General features: G+C 47.7%; 1 protein-coding gene and 1 long non-coding RNA gene across 7 annotated transcripts in view; one reads left to right on the top strand and one right to left on the bottom strand.

The window, feature by feature from the left end:
* ARHGEF40 (Rho guanine nucleotide exchange factor 40) overlaps positions 1 to 26,599 on the top strand; it is a 49,615-nt gene extending 23,016 nt beyond the window's left edge. Inside the window, exons 4-20 of one of the 5 annotated variants that reach the window (XM_053258949.1) lie at positions 1,298 to 1,418; positions 2,850 to 2,955; positions 3,692 to 3,790; positions 7,939 to 8,055; positions 8,947 to 9,045; positions 9,345 to 9,472; positions 12,000 to 12,123; positions 12,885 to 13,486; positions 14,578 to 14,824; positions 17,771 to 17,857; positions 18,298 to 18,522; positions 19,073 to 19,234; positions 20,132 to 20,294; positions 20,922 to 21,074; positions 21,173 to 21,276; positions 22,313 to 22,366; positions 23,629 to 26,599. In XM_053258949.1, coding sequence (XP_053114924.1) covers positions 1,298 to 1,418; positions 2,850 to 2,955; positions 3,692 to 3,790; positions 7,939 to 8,055; positions 8,947 to 9,045; positions 9,345 to 9,472; positions 12,000 to 12,123; positions 12,885 to 13,486; positions 14,578 to 14,824; positions 17,771 to 17,857; positions 18,298 to 18,522; positions 19,073 to 19,234; positions 20,132 to 20,294; positions 20,922 to 21,074; positions 21,173 to 21,276; positions 22,313 to 22,351 — 2,576 coding nt within the window. In that variant the 3' untranslated portion in view covers positions 22,352 to 22,366; positions 23,629 to 26,599. Of the gene's footprint in view, positions 1 to 1,297; positions 1,419 to 2,849; positions 2,956 to 3,691; positions 3,791 to 7,938; positions 8,056 to 8,946; positions 9,046 to 9,344; positions 9,473 to 11,999; positions 12,124 to 12,884; positions 13,487 to 14,577; positions 14,825 to 17,770; positions 17,858 to 18,297; positions 18,523 to 19,072; positions 19,235 to 20,131; positions 20,339 to 20,921; positions 21,075 to 21,169; positions 21,277 to 22,312; positions 22,367 to 23,628 lie in introns of those variants that run through there. The other 4 variants (XM_053258948.1, XM_053258947.1, XM_053258946.1 and 1 more) reach the window with 4 other exon arrangements.
* On the bottom strand, positions 9,864 to 22,966 carry LOC128328832 (uncharacterized). Of its 2 annotated transcripts, none has more exons than XR_008309417.1 (3): positions 22,470 to 22,966; positions 16,466 to 16,542; positions 9,864 to 11,007 (listed from the first exon to the last, which is right to left on the bottom strand). It is a non-coding gene; the product is annotated as an uncharacterized LOC128328832 (long non-coding RNA). The 2 variants fall into 2 exon arrangements; XR_008309418.1 differs by lacking the exon at positions 9,864 to 11,007 and adding an exon at positions 11,693 to 12,552.
* Positions 26,600 to 27,455: the final 856 nt, after the last annotated feature.

Genomic DNA, 27,455 nt, shown 5'->3' with positions numbered 1-27,455 from the left:
AGCTACAGTATTGTGGCTGGAAATGATAGGAGGTGTCGTTCACCGACATCTGGAGTACCACAGATGGGCAAGTCCTGGCCCAATCCACACAAACAAGCAGCAATGCAGAGGCTGCTCTGCACAGCCAGGAGTAGCGCTCTCTCAGCACTTTTGTTTGGTGCTCTGCAATAGTGAAAATTGTGTGCCTTCAGCCACCATAGAGGTAAGAAAAATACCAGAGGGGTGCACACCCTGAATTTCTGGTACTAAACTTCTTCATCAGCCCCACTGCCTGTTAAGATCATCTGAGGAGGTCTGGTTGCAGATGCCACCGTCTCGGCTGGTGATGATTCAAGACTGGGCCTTTTCTAGAGTTGCCTTGGGACTCTGGAACGTGCTTCCTAACGAAATTAGAGTTTTCCCTTCTCTGAATGTTTTTAAGAAGGACCTAAAAACATACCTGTTTAGTCAGGCTTTTTAGTTGATAGTTTTAAAGCTTTGGTTTTTAAAATCGTTTCATTCATTCATTCATTCATTCATTTATTTTATCATTATTTATTTAATTATATCTCTGTAATGCCTGATATGTACATCTCTAGGTGGTGTACAAATTCAAAATATTTCAAATTCACAGATTAAAATACAGGATGATAAAAACAATACAATAAAATAGTTACTACAACAAGTTTTCAGAATTATTAAAAATTCTATTTAAAAGCCTGCGAAAACAGGAGAGTCCTGAGGTTTTTCCTGAAAACAAACAGAGAAGGAGATGCTCTTGTTTTAGTAGGGAGCATATTCCAAAGCCCTGGAATATAATTATGTTAATGTTTTGATGGTTTTATATTGTGAAACGCCCAGGGACTTGTTTGTATGGGGCAGTATGTAGACTAAATAAACAAACAGAACGCCATCCTTGTGCAGGGTTCCTTGTGGATGAAAAAGAGGAGCTGTGCTCTACCCATACATCTTTTTGATGCTTTGGTGATCCACGTTCCAGGCAAGCTCAGGGTCAGTCAGGACCTCTAGGGTAGGGCTGTGCAACTTCAGCCCTCCTGCAGATATTAAACTCCCATAATCCTTGATTATTGGCTACTATGGCTGGGGATTGTGGGAGTTATAATCCAACAACTGCTGGAGGGCTGACGTTGTGCAGCCATGCACTAGGCAGTTACACAGCCTCTGTGCAATTTGGATTGTGTGTGCTTACCTCTGGGGTTTTATGTTTGGTGGAATCAGGCCTGAGAGTGTCCTCAGGTCCACGGCAGACGGGCAGTTAGCGATGCCTCATGGCCTCCTTGTGTTTCGCCCCCAACAGGAGGGGTGGACAAGGCAGGGCGGTCCTTGCTGACTGTGGTGCCACAGCCTCTTCGGGATGAGCTGCCCCCAGGACAAGAGGATCTGGTCAACACCTTGAAATACCTACACTCACTTCTCAGGTAAATGTTGGTCTCTCAGGCAGGTGCACTCCAGCAGAAAACTGTGTCTACTTCAGAGCTTACAGCTGCACTATTCCTGTGTACCAGATATAAGTTAGGTTGTCAGGATTTCCCCAACAGCTCGAGGAGGCAGGCTGGACAGCCCAGGGAATTTTCCTCAGCTCCCTCATAAAACCACCACCCGAAAGGAGCTGTGGGGTGGGAGGAACGATTAAAAGTCAAATTGATTTCAAACCAGCTTCCATCTGTAATGTACAGTTGTTTTTGACACATGACCAAAACTTCCTTTGAGCCAGTATTTGTTTGCAAATATTGGAACAGAGGAAACTGCCTTATACCTTATGTAGACATTACTGAGCTAGATGGACCAATGGTCTCAGTCAGACCATTGGTCCATCTAGCTCAATAATGTCTACACAGACTGGCAGCAGCTTCTCCCAGGTTGCAGGCAGGAGTCTCACTTCTGCATGCAAGGATGCAGGTGCTCTTCCCAGAGCAGCCCCATCCCCTAAGGGGGATATCTTACACTGTGCTCACACATGTAGTCTCCCATTCAAATTCAAACCAGGGCAGACTCTGCTTAGCAAAGGGGACAAATCCTGCTTGCTACCAGAAGACCAGCTATTGTTAATGACTTTATTATTATTATTATTATTATTATTATTATTATTATTTTATTAATTATTATTACAGTTACTACTACTACAACTACATTTATATCCCCCACTCTTATTCACAGTCCAGAGCAATGTACATGGTTTATCCTCACAACAACCCTGTGAGATAGTTTCGGCTAAGAGATAGTGACTGGCCCAGAGTCACCCACTGAGTTTTGTGGCTGAACGGTTATTTGAACTCGGGTCTCCCCAGACATAGTCCAGCACTCTAACCACTAGCATAGGGGTGAAAAGGATGAACTGTGAGCTTAGTAGGCCCAGGTTCAAATCCTGCCTCATCTGTGAAGAATTCAGCAGGTGACTTTAAGCAGATTACTTGTGTCTCATCTTCTGCCCCCTAATCTGTAATATGGGGATAATACCAGTCTAACTTATGGGGTTATTGTTAAAGATCACAGAGATCTATATGAAGTCCTCTAAACACTTCGGGAAATCCCTATAATAACAGTACAGTTGTACAGTGCTTTCTTACCACTGATTATCTGCTTCTTAAGTCAGTAGAGACAGCCTCAGTTTCTGCATCCATAGAATGGGTACAACTGTGTCCGATCATAGGGTTAATTCAAGGCCAATATAAGGGAATGCTTCTAACTACCTCATAGCCTTTAGAATTGCTTACAAGTGAACTGTGCTGGCCGGATTCCATACACTGCAACCCTCCGCCAGCCCTTTGATTACCATGTCTTAACTCCTGCTGACATAATGGTGAGAACAGCAGCTCAGTTTCTCCCTTCTCTCTTCACTAATGTTCCAGGCAAGAGAGGAAGGCCCTTGGGCTGACAGTGCTGTTGGATCTGAGCCAGGTGGATGACTGGGCCCTCCAGGCCCCTGTGCTGCTTCCTGCTCTAAGAACCTTCCAGGTATGTCATCCTGATTTAACTACCAGAGCTCTCTTTCCATAGCTCCACGTTCTCTGCCCGTTCAGAGGATAGGCGGTCCAGTAGGTAGGCAGCTGATGAGCTGCCTATGCTGCACTTTCTACTGTTCATAAGCCTATTTTTAATTTTTTTTAAAAAAAGTCAAACTAACAGTAATTTATTACTGCAAAAAGTAATGATCTGAATTACTTTTCAGTAATCAGCATCGCAGCTCCAAGAGGCTTGGAAATTGGAATGCACTATGGTTTATTTTTTTAAAAAGAAAAAGTAATTAAAGGTCATCTTTTCCATTTCTCTGCCCAGGCCATCAAAATGGTCCTGTGTCAAAAAGCTTTTCAGTGTTCAAAAATGCGGTCAGAAATAGGCTTTGACATTTTCAAAAATTAGCAGTTTCATCACTGCATAGCAGTTACCGAGAGCTTCCTAGATCAGGACTGACCAATCTGAGGCTCTCTAAATGTTGTTGAACTACAACTCTCACCATCCCCAGCCACAGTAAATTGCAGCGGGGGTTGATGGGAGTTGTAGTCCAGAAACAGCTGAAGATCCTCACTTTGGACACCCCTGTTTGGGATCATTGGACTTCTCAGGCCTCTCCTCTGGCCTGACCCCAGCTGGGTGTCCTCCCTGCTTGAATCTCACAATCTCCTTCAATCCTCTGTGCCCATCCCATTCTGCTCTTGTGAAAATGAGTCTCCACGAAGCCTTTATCCTTTAGGAGGGTTCTCCACCACCGGTGACTCAGCTGCTGGTAATCCTTCCCCCCGATGACCGTTTTGTACCCCACGAAGAGGAGCTGGTCTTGGAACCTGCTGTGGTAAGTACCTCTGGTGGGGGTGAGGAGGAGGTTACATTGGAAGCTGTGTGTCCCCAACGGTGGAAAGGAACAATAGAGATTATGCTCAGAAACGGATGGGTCATGCATGGGCGGCTCTACAGTTGAGCAAATGAACACCAGCCGCCACTAGGGAGAGCTGTGCCCAGATTTCCAACTTAAATCATAAATTCCCCATTGGAATCAATGTGAAACTAAAAATTATTAATAACTGGCTTAACCCGCGCAGGGCATCTGTGCGCTAGTACTTGATTGCCCCCCTCACCTCCTGCCACAGCCCCCCTTCATCCTCACCTGAGCCGCACTCCTGCTCCATCCCGTTACTTCTATCCCCTTCACTCCTCTTGGTTGCGGCTGCAGCGTTGCTGGCGCCTATTGGCCAAGCTGCAGCCCTCTATCCCCAGAGACCTCCCCACTCTCACCCGAGCCCCACTCCTGCTCATCCCCACAGGAGCAGCAGCAGCGGTTGACCAGGCCCTTCCTTGCTGCTGCCACTGCCATGGCCGCACGTTCCCCTCCAGCTGCTGATAGGTCCAGGCCCGTGCCTTGCCTGCCTGCCTCCCTCCACCAATGGCTTCAGTAGTCCCAAATGGCAGCAGTGGTTGACTGGGCCCTTCCTTGCTGCCACTGCCATGGCCACTCATTCCCCTCAGGCCGCTGACAGGCTCAGCCAATCCCTCACCCTTCCTTCTTTCTCTCTTCCCCTCCCTTCTTTTCTTTCTTTCTCTCCCCCCAACTCACTCTTCCCCTCTTTCTTTCTCTCCCTTCTTTTCTTTCTCTCTCTCTCTCTCCCCCTTCCTGAGTTAACAGATCTTGTGCATCTTGTTTCCTCATCTAATTCACACAACGGCAGCCTCCTTCTCCTGAAGGGGCTCTTTCCCGACTCACAACTCCTCCGTTCACAGTCCCCTGCCCACTATCCTTTTTAATATATATATATACACATACATACATACATTTTCTCCTCTACAATCAAGAACATCTTCCAAACAGTAACAGTTGCATTCCAACTGACCTTAACCATCACAGGCTCCTCCTCCCTATCTGCATATGGAATCCCCACTGCCCAATCACCACAGTGCCACAGGCTCCTCCTCCCTATCTGCATATGGAATCCCCATTGCCCAATCACCATGGTGCCTCTGCTCTTACAGGCTCCTCCTCCCTATCTACATATGGAATCCACACTATACAATCACCACAGTGCTTCTGTTCGCAAACTCTCGTGAGAGCTGCACACTTTCTGAAGGTGTGCACACTTAATCCTCAGTGATTGGTCTGAAAAGGCCAGAAGGCTAGAAATGGAATCAAGAAGCCATTTCTATTAGCAAATGGCTTGCTTCTTAAGGTCTATTTCCACATTGGTGGTGTTTCACAAGTCCTGAAGCAAAGCAGCAATTCTTATGTTCCTTAGCTCACACCAGAATTTTTGTTATGCGTTTGTTGCTTTCTTAAGCTTGTAGGACACTATGAATTGCTTTATGCTTTTTAAGCCAAGCCATTTCCTACAAATAAAGATTGCTCCCCACATCCAGTTCTCTGCACAAGTCTGCTCCTATGCAAGACAAAGGTCTATTTTTACTTACCTTGAAGAAGTATCTATTTTTCTCTTGTGAAAACAGATAGATTGCATTTCCTTGTAAACTAGAAAATTACCATTCAGTCAGCAAAATGGTAATCAAAATGGCCAGATCACCATTTACTTATCATAGATGCCTTCTGTGATTGGTTTGAAAAGGCCAGTGAGCTGGAAAGGAAACCAAGTAGCCATTTGCTTTGGCAAGAAAGGACTTAACCTCTTCTGGATTTACTTCCATGTTTGTGGTGACCAACTGTGATCTTTTACATTTCTCCCTTCCTGAAAGAGTTCAACAATGTGCATTATCAGAACTTTTTGTTATGAGTTTGTTGCTTTCTTAAATTGATTGAAAACCACACATTTCAAGCCAAACCATTTCCTGCTAATAAAGTACATTGTGACAGTGTTGCTTCTTATTCTCTTGGAAAGAAACCAAATGGCTGCTTTCTTTAGCAATAAAGCACTTACCTTTCTTTGTGTTGGTGAGGTTAATATCTGAAGTTTTTCGGTTCCCTTTTTTCAGACACACTGCAACAAGTTATGTTTCTTATTTTGCATCATTCCTTACCTTGCATTATAATTTTTTGAGTTTGTTTTCTTAAACTTGGCAGAATCTATGATTTATTTTAGATTTTCCAGATGATTCCCAAAATGATGGTTGTCTTAATATTGTCCTTTTATCTTTCGTTTCCTGTTTTCTGGTCTATTTCCAGGGTGAAGATTCTTTTCCAGGCAGTGTGTTATCTTTTCCCTTACTATCTCTAGAATTAAGCCTTGGTAAAGGTTATTTACAGAGCCAAACAAATAAAGGAAGCAGAGGAATTTGGCATTTAGGATGCTGAAATATTATCCTTATCTACTGTATCACTTGATTTCAAATCAGCACTTACACATTTCTATTCTAGAACAGAAAGATACTTCTTACCTGGCAGCCTTACCACTCATTTGTATATTTAAAAGGAATACAAGTGCTTGCCGTGATTATCCCATCTGTTCTTGGGATAGGAAGAGAAGAACCAAGTTGCCCCTATGAGATGCTTCTTCTTCTGCATCTTCCACACCTTGATGGCTAAAGCCTGATGATGGAACTTTATAGCCATCACCAAGGAGACAATGAGTGCATCTCATTTAACAGAGAAATCACAGGCAATATCATACTTGCCACCTGCAGAAGTGGGGGCAGAGTGTCATCCTTCAGCACAGGGGAGAGATGTAGCTGGTGGGGGCACCAAGCATATACATGCTTTATATCAGTCCTATCCTAGGATTTCTAGTTTGAAGAGAGTGCTGATAATTTTCAGAGTTATTAAACTTTTTGAGTTTCCCATTGATCTCTAAGGGGAAATTATCTGATGAGGCCCATGTTCAATTCTTGCACACAGGCCCCTCCAGAGATTGTTACACCACTGGGATCATGGTGGAGATGGGGTGGGGAAGAGAAAGGGGTGTCATGAGGATTTGAAATATTTTGTATCAGGATCAAAGCGTGGCTCACTATACAAAAATGCTTAGTAGGCCACACACATTACCCAATTCCCACCATTTTAGCAGCTTCCATCAGGTTTGTCATTTATTTACCCCAAGGCTGCACAGCTTCAGCCCTCCAGTTGTTGAAGGACTACAACTCTCATCATCCCTTGCCACAGTAGCCAATAGTGAGGCATGATAAGAGCTGTAGTCCAGCAACAGCTGGAGGGCTGCAGTTGTGCAGCCTTGATTTGCCCCCAGACATTCCATCCAGAAGAGCTATGTAAAGTGATAGTGGCCCCTACTGGTAGTGGAAGGAATAATGACACAATGCACTTCTATACACTTGAGTGCTATTCAGTTACCTCAAGTGTACTTTGTGCTTAAGCATACTGCAGAGTGAAAGAGGGAAGAAAGAGAATAATTTTCCTTTAGCCAAAATGTCTAAATGTTCCATTGTCTATCTAATTAAATTTATTTATTTAAAATATTTATACCCCGCCCCTCCAGTACACTGCTGGTCGGGGCAGCTAACAAAATCAGCAAACTCAATACACTATAATAACAATATAAAACAGAAACTAGAACAAATCTCAGTTAAAACCATAATTTAAAATTATAAGTTAAAACATTACAAGTTAAAAATACCACCAGACATAGTTACAGCTAAAATGTTGAAATGCCTCTTTAAAAAGATGTGTTTTCAATAATTTCCTAACGATTCTGAGGGAAGGAGCATGATGGAGCTCTTCTAGGAGGACTTTCCAAAGCCAAGGGGCCACAACTGAAAAGGTCCTGCCTCTAGTCCCCACCAGTCAGCTTTCTCTTAGGCCCTGTGGGGCCAGGAGCAGGGCCTGGGATGCTGGTCAGAGGGCCCTGGAAGGTTTATATGAGTGGATGTGGTCCGACAGATACTCCAGCCTGTATCTCTGCACTGCAAAGCGTGCATGTTTGAGCTTGACCTGATTTTCTCCCAAGGTTCATAGCTGGCAGTGGTTGGGTGGAGAAGTTATAGTTGGCCAGCGTTGCACACAGGTGGGTCCTGGGAATGTCTTATGCCAGATACCATTTCTTTGACCCACAGGAGGTGCGGGTTTTCCCCCTTTCTGAACTGCCAAGTTATGTGGCTCTGGACCAGCTAACCCCGGCGCTAGGTGGGACCTTGCACCACTCCCCATCCAAATGGGTGGGGGCACACCAGGTAAGAGAAACTTGCAATGAAATGGACCTCATATTGCCCCAAGAGATTCACTTGTGGTTCATTCCAGACTCCTTCCGACACTATACAAAATACTCCGCCCCACACACCCATTCTCTCCCAACTGTGCATCAAGGGAAATGTATGTATTTAGCTACTATCAGCAGGTAACCTTTCCACAACTGACTCCTAGATTATCCCTGAAACATATAAGAACTTCCTTCCCTGTCCTCAGCCCCCTCATCTGGGTCCTGCACTACTGATTGGCCTCTCATGAGCTCATGGGCCACTAACCAAAAGTAGTGTACAACCACACACCACTGTGAATCCCCTGGGATTTGGCCTTTTTATCCATGGTTTTGTTTTGAATCTGCTGCCTTGACTTTAGAGTGATACCTTCTTGTATTTGCATTTCTACTTGTTTGTTCTTAATCATTAGCCACCTTGGGCTCAGTTATCGGGGAAGGCAGGACATGAATCCATGGATGAATCCATAAAAATAAACTCCTCTTAGTTCAAGGACATTGGGTCAGGGCTGGGCAGAATTAATATATTATTATTATTATTATTATTATTATTAATAATGATTTTTACATTTTATATCCTGCTCTTCCTCCAAGGAGCCCAGAGCGGTGTACTACATACTTAGGTTTCTCCTCACAACAACCCTGTGAAGTAGGTTAGGCTGAGAGAGAAGTGACTGGCCCGGATGTTGTTGAACTACAACTCCCATCATCTCCGGTCTCAATCAGTTGTGGCTGGGGATGATGGGAGTTGTAGTTCAACATCTGAAGGGCTAGGTTTGCCCGGCCCTGTCCAAGGTAAGTTGCACATACATTCTAGCCCTGCAGCTCTGTGATGCTCATCAATCTTTCTCTTTCTGTCTCTTCTTAGGCTCTTGAGCAACTTCAGACACTCTGTTCTAGTGTCCTCCAGGCCGTCTGTGAAGCCAGCACCCGCCTCCAGTCAGTGGGAACAACCACGAGTCAGGAGGTAATCCTCAAGTATACGATACTTAGCTCTGCAAATGGAAGCCCCCAACACCTGCCACCACTCAGATAGGCTGGCAAATGTGCCATCCGCGATCTCGAGAGAACAGCCTCCAGCTCTTCCATCGGTTACATTTCTGTGTTTAATAGCCTCTGGTTCTGTCTCTGGTCCATTCCTCTGTTGAGAGAATTAATCAAAGAGTGTCACCTGCCTGCCTGTGCTGCCATACATCGTAACTATTGGTGGTTAATAAGGCCTGCCTGGTTGCCCTGCCAGCGTTCTCTGATCTCTCATCCCTGCAGGAACCATCGGCACAGATCACTTTGCACCAAGAGACGATGCAGAAGCTGCTCACCAAGCCACAGCTCCTGGAGCTCCAGCGGCGTGGGGGGGCCTTGCTGGCACAACTGCCCCCATTGGGGCCCTTCAGGTGAGGCTTAGGGAGGGGCTGAAGGACAGCATGGCAGGAGTGAAAATTCTGTCTGTGCGTCACCCCCCAATTTTTCAGCATTGGGGACAGGGGGATTGCTGCAGAACTGCTGTTCCTTGGCAAAGTTATGTAAAATGAGAGCACCACCTATTGGCAATTTAAACAAAACCACACAATACACTTTGATGCTGTTCAGTTAACCCTCCTGCACGTGGAATGAGTTCACATTGAATTAATCCACTAGGGTGGTGTGATAATGTTCCTGGAGGAGCTGCTAATAACTACTTCAATCTTGCGGGGGGGGGCAGGGTATCCAGAGTACTGTCTGCTCCCACATAAATCTGACTATTGAGACTATCTTCAGAGCAAAGGCATAGGGGCAGTTGGGGAGGGAGGGGGGACAAATGCCACTGGGCCACTGGTGTCCAGGTGCTACCAGAGGGCCCCTTCCACCACCAGCACCCGACAGCTGCTGGACGCGTTGCCCCTTGGCCTGCCTCGGCCAGTGTGCACTTCACTCAAGGGCTTGCCAGCTAGGACAGGCTGATGGGCAGCACGTCCATGCCCTGTTATTGGGCGTGTCCTGCTGTGATATTGGCTCAAAATCACAGCGTCCCAAAATTGGTTTTCTTAGCAGCAAATATAAATATAAATAATATATATATATTAGGGATGTGTCGAACATTCTGCCTTGAAATGGGCCATTTCGTGTGTTCCGAGCTTGGAACAGAATGCCCTACGAATGAAGGGCTTGTTCTGCGCTCAGAACAGAACGACCCCATCCCAAGTTGGGGTGTTCCAACTGTTCTGAGTTCCATTTTGGAATCCAAAATGGTGCTCTTCTGGTTTGGCACAAGATCCCCTTGCCTTGGGGATCCCCTGCATCCTTGGGGATGCACTCCGCTATCCGTCCATGAGAGGAGGAAGGAGTCTGCTTCTGATCCTGGCATATGCAAACTCAATTCAGAAGAAGTCAGAATTTGCCCAGTTTGGCTGCTGTTAACAATATTTCCTCCCTTCACATATGAAGGGAAGGGAGAACCCACATACCCAATGCTAGGGAACATCTTTTGAAACTAGGATTCAATTCTTGCTCTGTGTAAGGTTTGAACCAGACCGCAACTTTTGTGGTTTGAACCAGACCACAATTGCTGCATGTGATGGACAAGGACACTTCCAGGCAGTTGAAGTCCGTTAGAGTCAGTTAGGAAAGAGTACTCAGTCAGAGTAGGGTGTGAGAGAAAACAAGAACATAGAAATGAAAACTTTTCAGTTGTGTATATTAATATGTTATAGAGATTAATATGCATGTATAGTTTATTATTCACAGGTTCCCGTTGATAACCATTATTTATGGGTTGTTGAGAACTGTCTCTGCTTCTTCCATTTGTCTGAAATAAAATTCCTAGCTGACTCTCTTGCGGGTTTTGATGCATTTTCATGTGATGAGTAGTTTTTCCCAAAGATGCAAAGCAGAAAAGGCAAGGGAGCAAACTGCTAATTCACCGTGGGTAGCACAAGGCCTTGGATCAGTCCTGTTGGGTACATTGGGTGCCAGTGAGCTGTCTGCCCCACTCAGTGTCCCCAGACAGAGTCTCCCTTGCCCAATCAATGTTTCTCCTCATGTTCTCGTTCTCTCTCTCTCTCTCTCTCTCTCTCTCTCTCTCACACACACACACACACACACACACACAATTTCTTTTGTACCTATTACCATTTCCCCTTGAAGCAAAAGAGAAAATTCTGCTATATGATGCAAAATGTCTGAGAGGGAGAATATTGTCACTGTCAGAGTGACTCCTAAGTTTGGGCCTCCATAGCATTAATCTCTATGGCATTAATCTTATGAACTCCTTCCCTCCTCACTTTGCACATAAGGGAGCTACCCCATTCAGCATTCCTTGCTGCTTTGGAGCTCAGTCATAGAGCATCTGCTTTGCATGCAGAGAGACCCAGGTTCAATCCCTGTCTCCAGATAAGGATGGGAGAAACTGAAACCCTGGAGAGCCACTGCCGAACAGGACCAGGGTTGTACAACTTGGGGCCTCCAGCTGCTTTGGGGCCACAACTCCCATCATCCCCAACCAGAGTGGCCAGTAGTCGGCGATGATGGGAGTTGTAGTCCAACAACAGTGGGAGGGCCGACATTGTGCAGCCCTGGTGTAGACAAGACTGAGCTAGATAGACCGATGGTCTGTCTCGGAACAGGGGACAGGTCTTCTTTGTTGCTGCCCCAAGACTTTCTGTTGAAATAAGAGCCTCCCCATCTCTGGCAACTTTTAAAAGGTTAGTCAAGACACATCTGTTCACTCAGGATTTTAATTAGATTTACAGTTTTAATAGTTAACACTTTGAACGTGTTTGACATTTTAGATTGTTTTAATGTTTTAATTCTGTTTTAATGGTATTTTTTATTGTAAACCTCCCAGAGACGTGAAGTTTGGGCGGTACAGAAATTGGTAAATAATTGAAATTACGCTGTTCATAAGGAAAGGCCCAGTGTGACCCAGTGTTCCTCTTTCCACAGCACAGAGGCTGTGGCTGCCACCAGACTCTACCAAGAGGTGGATGAGGCCCTGCACAGGCTGGTCCAGCTCAGCAACCGGCGCCTGGAGGTGCTGCAGAAGGAGCAGCAGCAGCAGAGTGCACCGGTAATCACCGACATGTCCAGTTCTGCATTTGTGGGGGAGCTGCATGGGGTCCTGGAGGCCTTAGGAGAACTGGCACCAGTGAGACCATAGTTCATTTCCCTAAAAGGGTCTAGACTTCTCCTTTGCCTCTGTCCCACCAGTTTTTAAAATAATAAAATGCAATTGCAACACCAGTGTATCTGTCCAGTGTGAACAGGCAAGGCAAAACACTATCAAGGCTTTTCGGGGCTCCTGTGCCTTCAGTGGTTTTGCAGGTTCAGCTCATCGTATTGCATCCTGTTGACCCCAGCTAGGGGAGTAGTGATTAATAGCCCCTTGAATATAGCCTCTCTGAATTGCCCCATTATCAATTTGGGAGGCTTTCATCACTGCTTTCCTCTTTTTCTTTTCTTTTCTTTTTTAACCCAAGAGCAAGACGACACTATTTCACTATTAGAAAAAGGAAAGGAGAAAAATGTGACAATTTCTCTGGTTAGCCCAAGCAGTGGAGTGGGGGGACCCTCAATGATTATGATGGAATGGTTACATTGCCTCTAAGGCAGAGGCTCTCAAGTTGGGTCCCCAGATGTTGTTGGAATACAATTTCTATCATCCCCAGCCACACTGGCCTTGACTGGAGATGATGGGAGTTGTGATCCAACAACGCTGAGGATCCAAGTGTGAGCACCCGTTCTCTAAGAAACGGTGAGACCCACCAAGAGCACTCTCCTGGGGTTGGTTAAGGCTGCCACTTCTCTCTCTGTCTCCCTCCTCCCACACAGGCTCAGCAGGAAGCGGCAGAAGACAAGACAAGGCCCCAGTCGGCTGGTGACAGCATGGGACAGAAGAGAGAAGGGAAGAGGCCAGCTGAGGGCTTGGCCGAAGGGGCATCCCTAGAGAGGACGCCGTTACAGAGCCCGAAATCCCAAGGGAGTGCGCAAGCCGGGCCAGAATCTGTCTCTGCCCCCCGGCCCCGTGCCTGCAGCATCAGCGCCTCCTCCTCCCCAAAGCATGGCTGGGGCTTGGGGGCCAGGTTTGGCTCCTCTTGCAGCCTGACCTCTCTCTTTCAGCCACACCCCAGCCCCAAGGCCTCTCCTTGCTGTTCTCCCACGCGAAGCAATGCCCTGGACAGCAGCAAGAAGAAGCTGGGCCCTCCCACCAGCCCCAAGAGGCCCATGTCCCCAGCCTCCCATCTGGCGCTGCGGGCCCTGAGTGACCCGGGCCGCCCCAGTGTCCACATCCGTGGCCTGGAGGTGAGCAGCCGCGAGCTGGCAGACAGGAGCTGTTCGCCGCGGGAGCATGTGCTGTTGAGCCGCAGCGGGACCCACGTTGCCGAAGCACCCTGGGGGGCCACACCCCGCACGGAAAGAAGGCGCTGCCTTGGGTGAGTAGGGGAGGACCCGGGAGGCGGAAGGGAGGTGGTTTCTGCTGACATTCGATGCTATGTTGTTGCTCCTCAGGGGTACAACTGGGGCTGAAGGGAGGGGAGTCTGAATTTTTCCCATCTGTAAGGGCACAGGTGCCCAACCAGAAACACATAGAGGCATAAGGAGGGGGAAGTGCTAGTTGCGATCAAGGTAGGATGGCAGTGGCCAACCCACGTTGTGCACCCAGCTCTGTATCAAGGGTGGAGGAGAAGCACGTCCTGCCCCATCCTAGCCAGATCATGGCTAGCACATGATCACGTCCCCCTCCTCCTCCCTCGATCGTTGCCGACACCTGACCTTTACTCGGGGGTGTGCATGGGGCTTGGAGCCTGGCCAGATGCTTCTCCTACCCAGCTTCTGGTGGTGAGGACAAGCCTATATGCAGACAATCCAGAGGGCGCCCCCCCCGCCACACACACCCCTTCTCATTATATACGGGATATAGTCCACTGGGAAGTTTACCAGGGCAGGCTTCGTGGGAGCTGTGGAAGAGCACTGCTGTGTTCATTTCAGCGGAGCTCATGCAAAAGAACTTCCTGGCTGATTGTGCTTCATGGATCTGTCTGCAGATTTTATCTGTCTACTGCCCTCAATGCAACCGAAATCTACTAGCTAATAATATCTCACCAGGCATATTGTAACCCCATTCTTTACTCATAGAAGTCCCCCGCGACCCTCTCCTCAAGAAGTGGAGAGCTGGTCTTGTGGAGGCAAGCACGAGTTATTGCCTTTGCTAAGCAGGGTCTGCCCTGGCTTGCGTTTGGATGAGTGAGACTACATGTATGCGCTGTCTGTAAGATATTCCTCTTAGGGAATGGGGCAGAGCATCTGCTTGCAATCAGAAGGTCCCAGGTTCACGGCCTGAGATGTCCAAGTAGGACTGGGAAAGACTCCTGCTTCAAACCATGGACGGCCACTGCCACTGAGTGTAGAGAATACCGAGTTAGGTGGACCAGTGGTATAATGCAGCTTCCTATATTCCAGCCGGACTGCCCAGGAGGGCCAACGGGCTTGGCATGTGACCATTTCCTGTCCCCTCTCTCCTCAGGGTCCAACAGCAGCTTCTGGCTGAGCTGCTGGAGTGTGAGCGGGAGTACGTGGGGGCCCTGGCCCAGCCCCCATCTCTGTCACAGGAGCCTGGGGGACAGGCCTTGCCTCCTGAGCTGAGGTGCTTGGGCAGTGCCCTCCAGGCCACACGGGACCAGCTGCTGACCTTCCACACCAGCTGCCTCCTTGGCGAGTTGGAGGGATGCATGAACCACCCGTCACGTGCTGGGGGATGCTTCCTGCGTCACGTGAGTGCCCCCCCACACCGCATCACTCATCACTGTTGCTTCCATCCTGCTGCATGCTGGGGCCTATTTTCTGTGCCATCAGTCCACCCCCCACCCACCCACCCAGTTTGCCTCACCTCACATTTGTTGGCCAGCAACCATAGCTCAGTAGTAGAGCACATGCTTAGCATGCAGAAGAGGCCACCTTGAATCCCTGGCATCTTCAACCAAGAAAGGGAAGAAAGACCCTGTCTGAAATAGCCAAGATGAAAAGCTTGGGTGGCGGGGGCGGGGGTGGGGGTGGGTGGGGAGGGAGAATTCCCAAAGATGCTGAGTACCTATCGATCAATTCTTTATAGGGGTGTGTGCAGATCATTTTTCGTGGTTCGGGCCAAATTCAGACTGAGCCACGGGTCTGCGAACAGGTTCGGTTGAACGGACCAGCTGAGCTGGTCCATTCAACTGAACCAGCTCCAACCTGTTGGGTGGTTCGAGGGACTGTGTAAAGAATCCAATGAGGATTCTCCTTTACGAGCAAAGGAGAATCCTTCTCAAAAGGCTTCTAAACCGGGGCTGGGGTGGGTGGGGATGCGCTGCTCTGCACTGGGCCTAGGCAGCTTCAAGGAGTGGTACCGTAGCATCCTGAAGGCTGGTCCGGTCCGCGATTGAGCTACTTGAACTGGCCTGATTTGTAACAGACCGATTCACTGTGAGCCGTTTGTGCACACCCCTAATTCTTTATTCAATCACTGCCTGATGCCTTTCGAGCTTAAGAGTGCTCTACCTCAAAGGCAGTTTTATAGTAATATCTTTCTCTGGGGATTGCAACATCAGCAGGAATATCTATGTCACTCAGATATTACTCGGCATCTTTGGGATCCCCCCCCCCCTTTTTTTTAATCTTGGCTTTTGGGTGCTGCATCATTTCCCTCCCTCCTTTTTCTTTTCCTGTCTGAAACACCCTGGAGAGCCATTGCTCATCAGTGTAGAGCAGGGTTTCTTAACCTTGGGCCCCCAGATGTTGTTGGACTACAACTCCCAGAATTCCCAGACATGGCCTTTGTGGCTGTGGATTCTGGGAGTCGTAGCCCAACAACATCTGGGGGCCCAGGGTTAAGAAACCCTGGTGTAGAGAATACTGATCTAGATGGACCAATGATTCAGACTAAGGCAGCTTCATATGGCAAAGCCTCCTCAACCACCAGGTGATGAATTCAGCATTGCTCAGCTCTCAAAGTCTTCTCCCCGCTTTGCCATGGGTTATTTTTTAAGTAATGAGGAAGACTAGAGCACATCTGAGCATGTGAGGAATGCCTTTTGTGCTGCACTGAGTAACCTCAGCCAGCCTCCCCCACTCCTGGAAGTCAGAGGTAGGCACTTCTAGGGAAGAGGGCCTGGCTTCAAAGCAGATCAGAGTCCCAGCACCTTTCCTTTTATAAATGAAGTTTTGCTTATAAAACTTCAAGTAATAAGCCATATTTCATTTCTAAAAGGAAAGGTGCAGGGGCTCTGATCCACTTTGAAGCCAGACTCTCTTCTCTGGAAGTCCCTCTCAATTGGTCTCACTCCTTCCGGGCCGGTGCTTGGGCATCCAACCCCTTGGTTATCTCCTCCTCCCAGAGGTAACTGCTGGAACTTACCCTAGATGTGTTGGAATCTTACCTTTCAACAGGGACCACAAGTAGTCTGTGAAGGGTCAATATCCCCAGTCTTTGGAACATCATCAGGACAGATGGCAACTATGCAGGGGTAAAACACATTTTGCCTTAGGGTCATTCTGTGCCTGTGCTCTGGGACTGCCCCCTCCTGATAGCCAACTGCACTTGGAAGTGCCCCCCACTTCCCAACCTATGTTTAGTCACCAGTAGGGGTATGCATGGACTGTTTGGCGTGGTTTGGTCTGAATTTGGTTCAAATTTGGACCAAACTGCACCAAAGTGAACCGGTTTGGTTGAACCGATCAGCTGGGCTGGTCGGTTTTATGAACCAGCTTGGACCGGTTTGAAGTGGTTCACGACTGAACCGCTAGAACCAGCCCGGTTCGCAGCGGTCTGGTTTACAGCCGTCCGGTTCGCAAGCAAACCGGTTCTGCATATCTCTAGCTGACAGCTCTCAAAAGAAAAACTTCTGGTACCTGGAAGGGGCATGGAGTGGAGCTCCTGGATCAGCGAATGGAGCTCCTCTGAGTGCTCTAGGGCAGGGCCCAGGACATAAGCAGTCTATTCAGCTAAGCTGTGTAGCTTTTTTAAAATATAAAGGCTAGCCCCTGTTTTTATTTTTGTTTTTCTCCTTGCTTTACTAGCAGCTGGCCCAAAAGCAAAAATGTCAACCAGACTTGTTTTTAGTTCTGTTGGCAGCCCTAGCTGTGTGTGCAAATGGTTCTTCGGAGTACTTCCACTGTAACCACAGCATGGCCCCTCTAGAATCACTGCACTGCCCGGTTTTCCTTCTCCTGCATGGTGACCTCTTTCTTCCTGTACTCTGAGAATGAGCTACCCGTGCTCAGCCTTGTTCTTGCCTCTCACTGTTGTTCCCTGGGAAAAATTCCTCCAGTCTGACATCCCTGATATGCTTGCTGCAAAATGTTTGTCTCCATTGATTAAATGCCTTTCCCCCTCCTCTTTTAGGGTTGCCACCTTTGCCTTTAACAATAGTCCATCGCACTTACATTTTGTAGAGAATGAAGCTAAAGAGATGAGGAAGGCTACACTTGCTGAACTTCTGCATGTCAGATTGTTGTTTAAAAGGCGCCATAGCAGGTCTGGGGTGGGTGGGTGGGGAAAGGCAACCCTATCTTTCCTCCATATCTATGGGACATCCTTCCCCATCACAAACTGGAGGAGGAGAAAGAACAATCCCTTCCTCCGTCTCTGGACTTTGCTTTGTTCCACTACAGCCGTCGGATTTCCTGGTTCCAGCTTGGCTGAATTGAGTGAGGGAACTTTTTTTTTAATCTCCTGCCTGTAGGGAGAGAAGCTTCAGCTTTATGCCACATATGCCAAAGACCACCACAAGTTCCAGGCTACTCTGGCTTCGCTTCGAAGCACCAGCAAGGTACGAGCTGCGGCCATGCTGAATGCAGGGGCGGGGTTTAACTCGGACCTTTGGGTGAGCTCGATTGACGGATGGCCTTGCCAGTTGCTCAAGGGATGGCTTTGCCTCACAATGGGCTCTTTTCACCCAGTTAATTGGGCTCACTTATTGGAGTGTGCGCTTGGAGAAAACGGCCCAAGATGCAAGCCTTGAATGGCAGCGTGATATACAACTAGTCAGCCATCTCTAAGGAGCTTTGCTTCTCTGTGTGTGTGTGTGTGTGTGTGGCGTTGTGCTGTGTTTTGGAATCTGTGCGTGTGTCTTCGTTCTCTCGCTAACCCAGTCCAGTCTTCTGGGGTTTCCTGCTAGGCGAGTGGAAGTAAGGACAAGGGGTTGACTGCTCCTAGCCCTGCCATTGCCACAGCCTCTCGAAACCCTACCGTGTCTCTTTCTCCCTGCAGAAGGGCCCGGCGGAGCTGCGTGACGATGGGCAAGTGATGCGCAACTTGCGCGTGCCCTTGGAGCAGCTGGAGCGGTACCAGCGCTTCCTGGGTGAGCTGCTGCGCGAGTGTGAGCTCCAGCGGGGGCCTGACCGCCAGTCCCTGCAGGAGGCCCAGCAGCTGCTGGATGCACAGGAGCAGCGAGGCAGGGACCTGCTGGCCGCAGAGCAGATCCGAGGCTGCGAGGTGAGCGCATGGGCGCTCCCAGCATGCAGTGCTGCATCCTCCCTGCCCATTCGCCCATGCATTGAGGGAGGAGAGCTGGTCTTGTGGGAGCAAGCATGGGTTTTTCTCTTGGCTAAGCAGGGTCTGCCTTGGTTTGCACTTGGATGGGAGGCTGCATGTGACCACTGCAAGGTATTCCCCTTGGGGAATGGGGCCAGAGCTCAGTGGAAGAGCAGAAGGCCCCAGATTCACTCCCAGGCATCTCCAGGTAGGGCTTGGAGAGACTCCTGTCTATAATCTTGGAGCGCCGCTGCCAGTCAGTGTAGACAAAACTGAGCTAGATGGACAGAGGGTCTGACTCGGTATAAGGCAGCTTCCTGGGTTCCATGTGCTCCTTCTTCCAGCCTTGTCCCACTCCCACCCAATGAACCCAATCTCTGGTGCTTTCCTTGCCATATTGCTGGCCCTTTCCCACACTTTGCCCTTCCTGCCATCTTTGTCACTTTTCTTGGATGGTTTGGGGAGACATCAGTGTCTTTACTCTGTTGGATGTGTCTGTGTGTCCCTGCAGGTGAAACTCTCCGAACAAGGGCCACTGCTACAGCGTGGTGAATTCACAGTGCTCTGCGGGCGCCGTAAATGCCAGAGGCACATCTTCCTCTTTGAGCGGCTGCTGCTCTTCACCAAGTGCAAGGGAGCCGAGGGTGGCTACGTCTGCAAACACGCCTTGCAGGTGGGTGGGATGACCCTCCTGGATCACTCCTTTCCTGGAGCTGGAAGCTGTGCAGTCTTGGAGAGAGGGCACTGACTGCTTCGTGATGTGGACTTCTACAGCTGAAAAAGAATTGCTAGGGGAGTTGTCATCTTTTCAGTGGAATGCATGTTTTTTCCAGATTCGCATATGACACAAAGCTGGAAGGAACTGCAAACCAGTTAGTGGGTGGGATTACAATCCAAGAAGACTGATCTGTCTGAAATCCAGCACGCAGATATGCAGCATTGAAAATTAGGAAGAAAAGTTCAAAATAGGGGGGAACTGGCTGGGTGAAATGGGGGGAAACTGGCACTAGGGATGTGCACGAACTGGTTCAGAGGACATTTTCCGGACCTACGAACTAGTTTTGGCAGACCGCTGGTGGCTTGGATGGGGGTGGGTGGGTTACCTTAAGGGACCGGGAGCCCCGGCTGCCCACTGCCATGTTTCCCCCATCAGCGCTTTTTCCAAAATTGCTGGTGCGGGGCGGCTGCATACCTCCTTGCCGCCCCGGTCAGTAATTTTGGAGATAGTGCCGGCGGGGGAAATGCGGTGGGTGGGGTGGGGGGAGAGCATCCTCCCGGTCTCTTAAAGATAAATGCCCCCCCCCGAACCATTGGTTGGATGCTTCATGCACATCCCTAGTAATTACTATCTAATCTGACGAGGGTGGGAAACAGAGGCCAGAATGTGACTGCTGCAAACTTCTGTATTTGAGCCTCTCTTCTAGTTCTGTTGCCTTTTGCAATAGGATTGGTTTCTCTTCCCTTCCTCTGTCCACTTCTCGGTGTTCTGTGCCTAGACTTCCTGCATCCTCTTGCAGCTGGCCTGAATTCCTACTTCCTTCCCATTATTCCATCTCTCTTCTTTGTGCAGACAGCATCCATGGGGCTGACAGAGAGCGTGGGGCCTAGCGGGCTCCGTTTTGAGCTCTGGTTTGGACGGGGACCAAACCGCCAGGCCTACACACTACAGGCAGCCTCCGCTGAGATCAAGCATCGATGGACATCCATTATAGCCCAGCTGCTGTGGAAACAGGGTATGAGGATGCCTAAGAGGTGGTGTTCAGGCATGCCTGGTGAGGTGAGGTTGGGATCAGAGCGCTGTTCATGCAGAGTTTCTTCGCGTAAAGAAACTCTCAGTGCGCTTTGCCATTCTCATTGAGGAAGAAGAAAAGTCAGGAGGGCGTTGGGAGCATGGATTCTTCTTCAGAGAGGAGTGCTTAGCACCCCTTCCTGAATGACCAAAATGGTGCCAGAGTGGGGCCTGTTCACCCTGCCCTGAGGTGCTTTTGTCTACTACTTTGAGAAGACCTGCCTCCTCTAGAGAATGCAAAGCAGAAGAGGATTCTGGCATATCTTTATGCAACATTACTGAAAATTTCCACTTCTCTCTTTATAGAGAAAATGTGCTCTTGTATATAAATATAAAGCATGTGTGAACTTTATGAAAGTTAGGTTTCCCCCCACCCTCCCGTCCACACTCCACTATCTGTGCTTTGCCTAATGCTGCTTGCTCTTGTCCATGTGAGCATAACCTGGAGAAGAAATAGAAGTGGGGTGGATAGTATTTTAGTTTAGGAAGCTGAGAGAATATTTCCGGGGGACACTGCTAAGGAGATGCTTAAAAAAATGATTGGGTAGGATGTTTCTTTCTCTCTCCTTAGCTGCCCATCCAGCTGTCCCTTTGAGCACATCTTCCTGCCCAGCCCAGCATTTGGCCCCTCTTAGCCTTGGTCCTGGGCCCCCTCCTGGGCTGTCATTGCCTGGCCACGTTGAAGAAGAGGAGTGGGACCTGGATGTCAAGCCCATTCCAAAAGGTGAGCTCATTGTTCTTCTTATGACTCCTGATCTTCTCAGAGAGTTCCTCCTCACATTTGTACTTGCCCATACTTCCTGTTTCTGTTGCCATTAGCAGAGACCTCTGATTCTGAAGGGGCCTCCCCAAGCCACCAAGAATCACCTGGCTGGACAAGAGGATCATTGCCTGGCAGCAGCTCCGCCTTAGGGCACCAGCAGTCGGTGAGTGAATGCAATTCTGAATGGTTCTTTGGCAAAGATGGGTGGCTGTTGTGGCCCAGTTAATGTCATCTGTAGAACCCCAGAGTAAAAGCTTTTCCTTCACTGTACTATTTCAAGTTGCATGTTTGAATGCTCCGTTACTGAAAAAGACATCCTGACCATAAGAACATAAGAGCAGCCCTGCTGGATCAGGCCCAAGGCCCATCTAGTCCAGCATCCTGTTTCACACAGTGGCCCTCCAGATGCCGCTGGAAGCCTACAGGCAGGAGTTGAGGGCATGCCCTCTCTCCTGCTATTACTCCCTTGCAACTGGTACTCAGAGGCATCCTGCCTTTGAGGCTGGAGGTGGCCTATATCCCTCCAACTAGTAGCTGTTGATAGACCTCTCCTCTATCAACAGCTACTTGTTATCCAAACCTCTCTTAAAGCCATCCAGGTTGTTGGCTGTCACCACAACTTGTGGCAGAGAATTCCACAAGTTGATTATGCGTTGTGTGAAAAAATACTTTGGTTTGCTGGTCCTAAATTTCCCGACAATCAATTTTACAGAACTATACAAAACTACAGACCATACAGAACTAGCATGTCAGGGAGAAGACTTTAGCTTAGGCATCTTCCTGAGCTGCTAATTTCCAATTCAAGTGTACCCTTCCAGCACACACCTGCAACCTGAAGTGGTACAGTCCAGGAAAGGCTTTACAGTTGGATTCTACTGATTATAAACTGGCATTAAGGTGGTGACTTCAAATGTGAAACTACTCTGCCTGGAAAGATACCTTTAGAGCTGTTGTAGTTGCATAGCCCATACCTGCTGAACCTATCCCTGTCACGCAGCCATAAAAGGGCCAGGGATGCACCCTTCCAGGTTAGGCACTTGGCAACCCTTTTTGTTTGGCTGAACAGGAATAGCTTGTGTGTGTACTTTGTGTGCAAGAAGATGGTGGGATACTCCTCTCCCACCTCCAGACGTCCCTTCCCCCACAGGGTTCACCACACTGTCCCTGATGGCCTTGTATATGTTTTCTTTATTTGCCAGAGCTCTGGCGCCGCCGGCGAACCAGTGACCCCACTCTGAGGCTGTGGTGGCCAGGTACAGCGCCCACGCCAAACTTCTCGGACTTTGTGTGCACACACACCTTTCCCTACTACTTACTGTCCCCCTTTCTCCCCAAAGACTGGCCCATAGAACTTACTTGTGTCTTTCTTTAATATCTGTATTTCCAGGGACACCTCTTTGTCTAAGGAGTTCACTTCATCCCTGTTAAATGTGTGATTGTGTGTCCAGCAGCTATTTGTGTTTCATCAGCCTGCAGCTTCTCTCTGTCTTGCGTGCCACTTCCATTAGCCATCCAACTATCTTTACATTTCTACTTCATTTAAAATTCATCTGATGCCTGTGATGCCACCATTGATCTTCAGTAGTCCTCTCCTATAATACCTATTGCCTTTGATAGCAGGGAATGCTATAGGCATGGGATGGTCCTCCAATAGAGAGTATCCAAATATTTTTAAAATAAAGAGGATTTGTTGTTTCACAAAGAAGAAGAAAAACCAGCATAACAAAAGGTGATCCTTTCCAAGAAGTACACAGTTCAACACACAACCACTTACAGTTTACTGTCTTTCAGCCTGAGTTCCTTTCTCCCAGGTTCTTCCTTGGCATTTAACTTCCAACTGACTCTACAGCACACACACATAGAATTCCTCCTGTCACTCCAAGTACCTGGCAACGGTTGCCATGCTTAACTCACTAACCTTCTTAGACCAAGCAACATAGAGAAATATAAACTTATTTTAAACTAAATTTTTGTTTAGTTTTCTAAATGGGAGACAGCTCTTCACAGTGCCTACAGAGCTGGTGTAGTATGTTGGCGAGCAACGTTTGCTGGGAAGCAACTCATTCAAATCTTACCTTGGGCATAGACTTGTCAAGTGACTTTAGGCATGCGAGTATTTCCCAGCTTCATCCCTCCACTTGATCTCTGGGGAAAATAATACTGACCTATCTTGGAAGGTCATTGTAATTATTATTGGAGCTATCTAGGTTGAATAGATCTGAATACCAAAAATGTGCTATGAAAGACTGAGTTTTATTATTACACAGTGCCGTACAGAAGTGACACTGTCCCTGTTAGGAGACTTAGAATTTACTTTTGGTAGAAAAGACCAGGACAGAAGAGACCTAGGGATTGGCAAGGAAAACTGGAATTAGGGTAGCAGGGAATCAGGTATAAACTATAAAAATGAGGACTAGAATCTTGGGTTGATGGGTAACCGGTGAAGCTACTTAAAAAGAGGCTTGGTGTATTGTCTTTGCATCTGGGTACTTACCTGTCTTTGTTTCTTTTGCAGCACTGGGTGTGGAGCCTACATCGGAAGCTCTTCTCCCCAAACAGCCATGGAAGGCAGGATGCAATCCCCAGAGGCTCTGGGAACAGGACAGTCTGAGCCCTCCAGTACCTTGGGTGGGGGACATGCCTGGGAACTAGTTTCCAGCAATACTGTGACTTGCTCCTATCAAGTGGCCCGATGGCTCTCCCAAGCGCTACTTTTTGCCACCATCCCTTAGGAACACCCAAACTCCTTGGCTGCAATCCTATCCTGGGATGGCTCTGTCCTGCCTGATGTACCCATCCAGTGCCTTTCCCATTTTCTCGGCCTGCGAAAGGACGGGAGATTCTTGGCCAAGCCAATGCTGCTGGTGATTAGAGGAGTTGTATACCAGGCAAAGAAGGCCAAACCCAGGAGCTGTACTGGCTCAGGCTGAGTTGTAGGCTGGGAGGAAGGAATTCTGTAGAGTCAGCCCTCATCCACTGATCAAATGAGGTGATACTCAGAGAGTAATGAAACTGCTCATTTGCCTGGTGCCCACCTCATTTGTGCCAATCTCTGATCACAACTTCGGTCTAGCCAAATTGCTATTTTGCTCAGTCTGATGGAAGATGAAAAGAAGAATCTGGGTTGCAGTTGCTAGGCAACTACAGATGCACTTCCTGTCCCACATCCAGGTTAACTAAAGAGGAAAAAGAGGAGGAAAAAGGTGGCTCTGGGTTGGTGAACAGATGGTAAGGTGGACAACTGGGAAAAGAACCTGCCTACCCTTACCCCATTCCATCCAAGTAAGGTGCTCTGCGGGTAGTCCAAGTTGAGTCAAGGAAGATGAGAGTAAAGGCATGGTGCAGTTAGTATTCATGGTGCTACAGCGGTTCACATAAGAGCTTTCTCAGTTCTACAACACTTCCTTGTGCAGGTAGGGAATTCATGTTTGAATGCTCCTCAGCATTAAATAACAAAACAAAACCTCCTCACATACAGAAAATTAGCATGCCCAGGAAAAGGGCTCTAGCCTATGTGCAGGGAGTTTCAGTCAAGTAACTCCTGAAATCTGAGATGTACAGCCCTTCTGGGACTGTATCCACGTATTCCTGCTGAACATGTGAATGTCATCCCCACTACTTGCATCTTTCAGCTTGTTTTAAAGATGATAAAAATCTGAAAGCAGTGACGTTACCACATGGTTGTAATGGAGGAAAGCATTTATACACAGATAATTCCCACGTGAAAAACTCAGTAGTGTGAGCAAAAATGCAAGAGACTGTAGGGCAAGAGTTCCCAACCTGTGGTACTCCAGATGTTGCTGAACTACACCTCTCATAATCCTCAGCAACAATTGTAGTTGGGGATGATGGGAGTTGTAGTTCAGCAACAGCTGAAATACCACTGTTTGGGAACCCCTGTTCTAGAGGGTTTTCTTCCTTTGTAGTGTGTGCCTTGGTTTGTTAGCTGAAATTATTTGCTCTGTGGATACCTTTCTGCAGAGCAGCTGCTCTCGTTTGTGGAAATTTGATCTGCAGGGAGCTGATGAATTAGACCATATTTTGAGCTGGGTAGTGGCATATTCAGTGGACCTCCTCCATTTTGACTCTGCAATTAGATAGAAACAGTCTGCATCTTTCTGATTTGGTCACTTGAGTTCTTCAGCTAATCTATCTCCTTTGGAAGATTTTGTGCACATTTGAACCCAGGGCCTCTCATTTGGAAGTAGCATAAACACTTTCCTACATTAAAAGGAGACGGTAAGGTCACTGAGCAGGAGCTTTATTGCCAAAACAACAAAGATAAGCAGGGGACTTAAAAAGAGGCAAGAAGAGAATTGGTGAATCCTAGTGGGAACCATTATGATGTCAGATTAGATTGAAGAACAGGTAGCTTTCTTGAGACTGGTCACCATTTAGCAGACTCACACCTTACAAGCATTTCCATCCAGACATTGAAAACGGTTTCTGTGTTACAACCTCCTCTTTGGCCTTTTTCAAATACTGAGCAGCCAATCCATACGAATTCCAGTGATTTAAAGAGTACTGATGTACAGTATATACTTTTATCCAGCTCACAACTAAAGAGCTGTGGACCTGTAACACCTCTCCTTCCCTGTTGGATCAGAATTAATCCCTCCATTTACATCTCATTTTTGATGAGACTGGTGCTAGTTTGTGCTTTGCCCTAATCACTAAAGCCAAAAATAATGCAGAAAAGTAGTTTTGAATGTGCAAAAGCCAAAGCTGGCAGAAAACTGGCCTAGTTCTGAAAAATGTACAGGGTGGTAAATCTGTGTCTGGGCTGTACCACTTGAGGGGCAAACCAGATACGAGTGGAAATCCAGTGTGTTTAAACACAAGCTACCTTAATCATGTGAAAGAGGGGTGGAGGGCTTGATTTTGAAAGCAGTATGGGTGTGTGGATGAATAGAGCAAAACCCTCACCCCGCCTGCAGCAGATCTTCCCTACCTGAGCTATGATATTGGAAGTGACCTCTGCTGGATGAAAAGTGCTTGGGGAAAGAGACTGTAGGGGAGGGTTCAGCACCCTCACCCATGCATCCTTTTTGCTGTTGAAATTGGAGTCCCCCCAACCTTTTCTTTGTGATTTGGGTGAGTGCCATTGTTCCATCATGTGTCGTTTGGCCCTCAGACTGCAGGAGCAGATTCACACTATTGCTCTTCTGTACAAAATATTCCCTGCACAAATGGCATTATTTTATAGGAATAAGCAGTGCTTTAAAACCTGCAAGCTGCACAGCTTGGTTCTTTAGGCCCAGCTGTTCATAGGAAAACTAAAAGAAGATGGGAACAGACCAAAGGTTAAGTTGTTTGAGGTGTGCTTTTTAGCTACTGCTGCCCACAAATTTAAGTCCTCATAAGGTACTAAGCAAACACCTTGGGTCTCTGTAAATTAATTATTACCTTTGCCAAACATGTAATCTTATTGAAGTAAGTCAGGTTTGTCTAACAAGACCTTATTTTATATAAAAAGCATGCTGAACTCTATTAGTCATTTCTGTTCTTAAGCTAGAGGGACCTGTTAGTGTTTTCCCATCACTTTACTTCTCTTTATCAGCTTAAAATGAAATCTAATTCATCGGGAGCATTTTTCTTTCCCCTCCCCCTCTTAAAAAAAAATTGGTTCAACAGTTTAATTCCAGTTTTCTAGAATTTCCCTTGATTTGGAGGGGCTTGTTATAGGGAAGAGGTTTTCTTCAAACACCTCCTTTGTAACCCTTGGTTAGTTATTGAAGGGTGCAATCAAATGCACATGTGAGAGTAAATCGCACTGAAATCAATGGGACATTTCTGGAAAAGCATGGTTAGTATTGTTAATGTCGTTACTTCTGAGCATGTTTAGCAAGACTGCTTATTTTCCCCTCAGACAAAACAGGGTACTTATGACCATGCTATCATTTATCCCCTTGCTTTCCCTGATGAGCTCCCCGCACAAGGAGTGGGGAAGGGATACAATGTCAGGCTGATGCGGCTTTCCTGCCTTAAAGGTATTTGGCTTGTTTGCTCCCTTCCCCACTCTCTCAGAGGCCTAGTGAGGTGGATAAGAACCTGACCTGTAGTTGCTAGGCAACCAGAATCTTCCTGTTCCTAGGACCCAGTCTCCTGAGCTGACCTGAGCAGCAACCCTGAGAGGCCTTTACAGCAGGCCTCCTGCCTGGAGGCCAACATCCCACCTATTGATAACATGGCCTGACAGGACCCAACTGTTCCTCATCAGTAGCATCCCCCTGACAGTGCCCACAGGCTTGCCTCTGCCAGGCTATGGTGGAGGATTTTGCTTGCTCCTGTCTCTCCCACTGGAGACTCCTGTCCCCCTGATGACATGGCAGGATAGAAAAC

The sequence above is a fragment of the Hemicordylus capensis genome, chromosome 6 (assembly GCF_027244095.1).
Source record: "Hemicordylus capensis ecotype Gifberg chromosome 6, rHemCap1.1.pri, whole genome shotgun sequence".
NCBI classification, from domain to species: domain Eukaryota; kingdom Metazoa; phylum Chordata; class Lepidosauria; order Squamata; family Cordylidae; genus Hemicordylus; species Hemicordylus capensis.
This window is presented reverse-complemented; position numbering and strand designations above follow the sequence as displayed.